General features: G+C 36.6%; 1 protein-coding gene across 1 annotated transcript in view; it reads right to left on the bottom strand.

Moving 5' to 3' along the window:
• Positions 1-6,000, bottom strand: part of LOC122788337 (contactin-5-like) — a 28,823-nt gene that overhangs the window by 11,571 nt on the left and 11,252 nt on the right. The window contains exon 3 of the mRNA XM_044055413.1: positions 4,038-4,313. Coding sequence (XP_043911348.1) covers positions 4,038-4,313 — 276 coding nt within the window. The remainder of the gene's footprint in view (positions 1-4,037; positions 4,314-6,000) is intronic.

Below are 6,000 nucleotides of genomic sequence, written 5' to 3'. Positions count from 1 at the left end.
GACAGGGGATTAAGTCTATCAGCTGTTAACAAGCTGCTTTCTGTAGTCTCCAGTTTGAATACCTCAGCATTCATTGCCTACTATGTATCTCTGAGCAAGAGATTTTTCCAAAGAATGTACTAGAATAGCTAGGAAACAAGGCTAGACTCCTCAGTGGTTGTCTCATCTGTATATCTTACTACCTATGAAGCCATAAAATAGGTCATCGAAAGTGTGAGATTACAAAAAGACAATCTGAGAAGGAGACTATGATTTAAAACAGGAATAGATCAAGAAAATTAGAGTGTGTCATCAGACTGTGACTCTATCACCCTATCACAAATTTAAAAATGTGTGCAATAATTCATTGTTGACCCTATAAGCTTAATGCAGCTGTCTATAATGTTGTTTGTAGCCCTTTACAACTATAAAAACATACATTTATATAAGTTATAAATTATATAATAGAACTATATAAAACATAAATATAAAGCAGAAATAAAAACATAGACAGGTAAAGGCTATCATGGATGAGCAATCCCAAGTCTATGCAAATCATTTATTTATGTATGTATGTACTTATTTACTTATTCATTCATTCATTCATTCACTCATTTGTTACCTTGATACCTGTGTGGATAGGCTAATCAGTTGACATTTTCAGCCATGACCCATAAAACAGGAATAAACAGGAGGTAAATATAGACTGGTAAATTTAAAACAGCATAGAACATCTATACATTATACATATATACACACAAATGCAAGCAGACATGCATACAGATATATATCCATATTTATATGTAAATCTGCCACACTGAAACTAAAGTGAGCAGAAGATGATAAAGAATTAGCAGCTTTAACCTGAAAATGTATGTTATGGAGATTGCTCCTACCACAAGACATTTGAGCCAAATTTTAACGAAGCTAGATCCTGAAAAAGATCATAATCAGCATAGTCAAAGACTTTTTAAATCAAGAATAATTGTGATGTAAAATGCTTGCAAATAGGATTGTGTTGGTGTGGTTTGTTTTCATTTATATAAATGTATGATTGCTTATTTTGTAAGTGATGGTTTAATAAAGATGTTTTTTGTTTAAAAAAGGCACAGGAATTGAATAATTTATGTAATGTTCCTTAGGTTATATGATATACAGCAATATCTCTGAAGCATGTTTGCTGATTTTAACATGTTAATACAGTTTAATTACTTTTATATAAATGTAAATGTGCCTATGTCACAACTGATAATTCAGTAAAGGTGTTTACAAAAGAATAATTGTGACAGTAGCAAGTCCCAAGTACAACATTTGAAACAATAATGTTGGCTACTGGAAGCAGGGTAGTAATTGTATTTTTGACAGGCAAAACACACAATATGAATGAGACAGACAAGATTTGTCTTGGATGAACTGCAAAATCTGCTTATATAGAATTTTTTTTGCAGAACTTTAGTGATAAGGAAGAGTAATGTCCTGGTTCAGAACTGGTCAAATCAGGTGTGATTAGTGGATTTAGGGAGGGGGATGAGAGTTGCAACCTTCTGTTAAGTAAGGGACACGTACTTATTAAAGGGAAACTGTTTCCATTGCACAATACAAGGAGGAAGCTTTCATTGTTTAAAAGGTCAAAAAGATTTAAAAGGTAAGTGGTCAAAGAAAGAGAAAGTTATGAAGGATATGTATAGAGTGACACCTATGTGGTGCAATTCTAAGAAAAATGTCAAGAAGACTTTCCTTTGAAGGAGGTCGATTACGGTGTGTGGATTCAGTAATTCCTTGTGAGAGAATGAATAAGCTTAAGATCTGATTAAGACAAGTGTTTTGTGGTCCAGACCAGTTCAAGTTAAAGTCTCTGAGGATAAGACGCAGGTTTAAAAATGCAAAGAGAATATATTTCCAGTGTGAGATTAAGTGTGGATAATGAAGACAGATGGATGTGTATGTAGGATGGATAATGAAGACCACGGGTGTACGAAGGATGGATAATGAAGACCACGTGATGTATATGTAGGATGGATAATGAAGACCGCAGGATGTGTATGCAGGATGGATAATGAAGATCTTAGGATGTGTATGCAAGATGGATAATGAATATCGTGGGATGTGTATGTAGGATGGATAATGAAGACCACGGGATATGTATATAGGATGGATAATGAAGACAGTGGGAATGGCCAGTATGTGTATGTAGGATGGATAATGAAGTCTTTTGGGTTTCTAATATCATGATGAGAGTGGACCAAATTCCTAAATCGAAGTGCGACCAAAGTTTATGAAAATAGTTATTGCTTCAATCTTTGATGTCAGACAGAAGTGCTCTTCACAACACCTGCAATGTGCCTAGTAATGACTCCTTCTGAAATTCATACAGGTTACACATATCAGTAACATGTCTAAATACAATTGAAGATTCTTTTTTATAAGATGCATCTCTCCTACTTCTACTGGAACTGTCTGGGTATCTTTCTTCCACGTTGCTCTGGTTTATGCCTACAAATCCTGATATTTTATGATTTTGTGTCTCCATGTGCACAAGACACTGTAGTCACTGGGTATGGTGATTTCAATGATCAATGTTACTTTTGTTTTCTTTACATGGACTACAATATCTGGTTTTCTAGCCTCTATCTTTTGATCTGCTTCTAATGGGTGATCCCATGTAATGTAGACTTCATCATTTTCTATGATGCTTTGTGGCTCATGTTTCCAGTGTTTTTCAACCACTTCGATACCATAATGTTTGCACAATCTCCAGTGCAACAGTCTTGCCACATTATTAAAACTTTCAGTACAGAGTCCTTCTGCCATTAGTATGTCACGACCATCAACGAGATGTGCAAATGTTTCCAATAAAGATAATGAAGATTGTGGGATGCGTATGTAGGATGGATAATGAAGACCATGGGATGTGTATGTAGGATGGATAATGAAGATTATGGGATGTGTATGTAGGATGGATAATGAAGATGTGTACGTAGGATAAGTAAATGTTTGGGGTCTATATGATCTTGACAAAAGCGAATACAGCAACATCGAACAATAAGCCACGAAATCCCACTAACGCGAATGTGCAGGTCACCGATTTTTTTCTTAAAAAAAAATTGGTGTACCAACCAAATACAACAGACCACCTAAATCATTACAAAGTGGGGGGTTTCGCCCGACACACCCACCGATGTGGGGGGCTGTACTCCCCACACACCCCCTAACTAAATATACCAACTCTGAGATTGCACTACAGTGGAGTAAAGGGCAATTTCACGGTGACAGCCAAACGATTTTTTTCCCTGAGGAAAAAAATCAGTGACCTGGCTATTTGCGTTAGTGGGATTTTGCGGTTTATTGTTCGATATTGCCGTATTGGCTGTAAACAGCTTTCGGCTAGATAATATAGACCCAGTGTTTGTTGCATTATTTATTTATTTATTTTTATTTTACATTAGTTTACTGGGAACGTCCGACTGGACACAGGTCCATTTACAGCAGAGGCCTGGGGAGAAAAGCTCCACAGAAAAAGAACAGACAATTAAACTATTACATATGAACAAGACAGTAAATACAAATACACTGTAGGTGTATTTAAAACAATAAACAAGAGATAAATAATTGAAAATAATCCATCAGCTATCTTTAACATAGGATAATAGAGTTAAATATTTACATGGAAGGAAAAAAAACAACTTATTTACATTAAAACATCAAGAGTAAAAAATGAGAGCAAATAATGGCAATGCCTTTTGGAAATTACCTAATGATACTTTCAGTATGAACTGGTTTAATTCTGATGGGAGTGTAGAGATAGACTTTGTTTAAGTCTGGGCAATAATATTCTTTTTAACTTGTTTTTCATCTGAGAAAGCAGAATAAATGCTTTGCAAATAGGGACACAGTTTTAAGACAGTAACAGCTTAGAAACATGAGTTGTAATGGTGGAACCATATTTATGAATGGACGGTTACACAACACGCTTCAGACAGTTCTACCTCATTAAGTCATTATATATGATTCTCAGAATAACAAACGCAAATCAGGGTTTTGCAAATGCGTTTACTTACATAACACTGTGAAAAACCCATATAGTTCTGTTCTGTTAATTTCATTTTCTATAATGCATACATAGGTGCCATATTCTCTGGAAGTGATGTTTGGAATGGTCAGCATTGATTGTCCCTTGGATGTGGAAATGTTCCAGTTATCCTGGTGTTCAGAGCCCAGTTTCTCCCATCTGATGCTTGGACTTGGATTAGATTCTCCCCTACATGATAAAGTCAGCGTATCTCCCTCTTTTACTATTGATTCAGTGGGATACAATTGCACATTTTGGGGGCCATCTGAAAGAACAAAAAAAATTTGGTATGTTACAAATTCAGAAAACTTGCCTTAGTGCGGAATAAACACTAGTAAGTTACACAATGCAGTACAATCATGCTGAAAGAATCATTAATGACAGGCATTTCCACTATTTATTAACAAGTGTATCAGTGCAGTCTACAAGCTTCAACCCCTGCAATGGATTCAGTTTGTCACAGTCAGTCTCTACAATATCTTAGTTAATACATTCTGTAAGATCCCTTCAAAGGGTTATGTCACAATATGGATACAACATATAGTGTGGGGTTTTAACCTGAGACCCCCTCAGCCACCTCATAACCTACAGTCTGTACTGCTGTTTATCAGTCCGTTAAGTGATGCTGACTGTATCCTATAATAAAATCTTCTTTTGTAAGGTCCTGTCAGTAGATTATAGATTGTCCTCAAATCTAACATCCCAAGACATGAGCTTTTTCAAAAACCATGATAGGTTGGTGCATTGCTTACAAAGCACTTCACTATGTAATTTGCTTCAGTCATGTCCATATTTAAGGAAATATGAAACTTACTTTTCAACAAATGATGAAGCTAAGAAAAAAACTGGAGAAAAAGAATGCTCCATGCATCAATAAACTGGTCATGAAAAAAAAACAGTAGGACTCTTAAAAAGGTAAGCAAATATTACTACAAATAGCCTTTTTAAACTCACATTGCTGATGGCATACAGTGATAAAGCCCTAATGAGGATAAAGGTGACCTAAGTTTTATTACTTTGTTGTTTAATGGCCATGCAGGGAGGAAAGGTGCTTCTTTACTGGGGAATAAAAGCTTGCTGTATATCTCTGCATTGGGCGTTTGGCAGAGGCCAGTGCCCATAGAGGCAGCACCAGGTCTGTTATTGCCTATCCAACCTAATGCTGAAGGTTGCGTTTATAGATAGAATGAGAACATGCTGCCAGTGTGAGATAAAGTATGGATAATGAAGACAGGGGATGAGTATGTAGAATAATTAAATGTTTGTTACATTATCTAATGACAATTTCAATATGATCTGGTTTGAATGAGCATAGTTTCATATGTATTTACTAGGCCAATGAGCACAAGGGACTTTTTAAGCCTAGCCATGCATCCCAAATCTCTCACAAGTTCTGATACCCTTGATAACTGTAAGCATGGGCCTGGGATATGAACCATTTATAGGTTACCTATGTCCATTAGATACATAGGTGCCAAACCAGGGATGAATTTCTGGTTTCCCATCCAATTGTCCAAGTTGCACTTGAATTGAGTTAGGGAGGAGCTCTGCTTCACATGGGTGAGGAGCTGTTCCATAGACAGCGTAGTCCCTGGGATACATACCTATCTCTCCAGCAGGTCCTATTTATATCACAGGGAAGGCTTCAGTCTTTAGAACTGGTAATTCTCATGCTGTTTGTTGTGTGGATATGTAGGAGGTCCATCAGAGTGAGGTCTGACAATGCCCTATATGGCAGCCATAGATCTCCCCTCAAAAGCCTGCAGGAGACAGAATACAGTGATAGGGCCTTGAGGTGGTCTGCATAGGACATTTTACTTATGCCCTGTATTCTTTTAGTGAGGAACCTCTGTTGCTGAATATGCTTGGTTAGTTACATACCAAAGGGGGCATTGTACTCAATGATACGTCTGATGAATGGCGAATATAGTGGAGCAATGACTTCCTTGGAC

The sequence above is a fragment of the Protopterus annectens genome, chromosome 13.part0 (assembly GCF_019279795.1).
Source record: "Protopterus annectens isolate FY-2018-M chromosome 13.part0, PAN1.0, whole genome shotgun sequence".
In the NCBI taxonomy this organism is placed as follows: Eukaryota; Metazoa; Chordata; order Ceratodontiformes; family Protopteridae; genus Protopterus; species Protopterus annectens.
The sequence above is the reverse complement of the archived record's forward strand: the minus strand, read 5'-3'. Positions and strand labels throughout refer to the sequence as shown.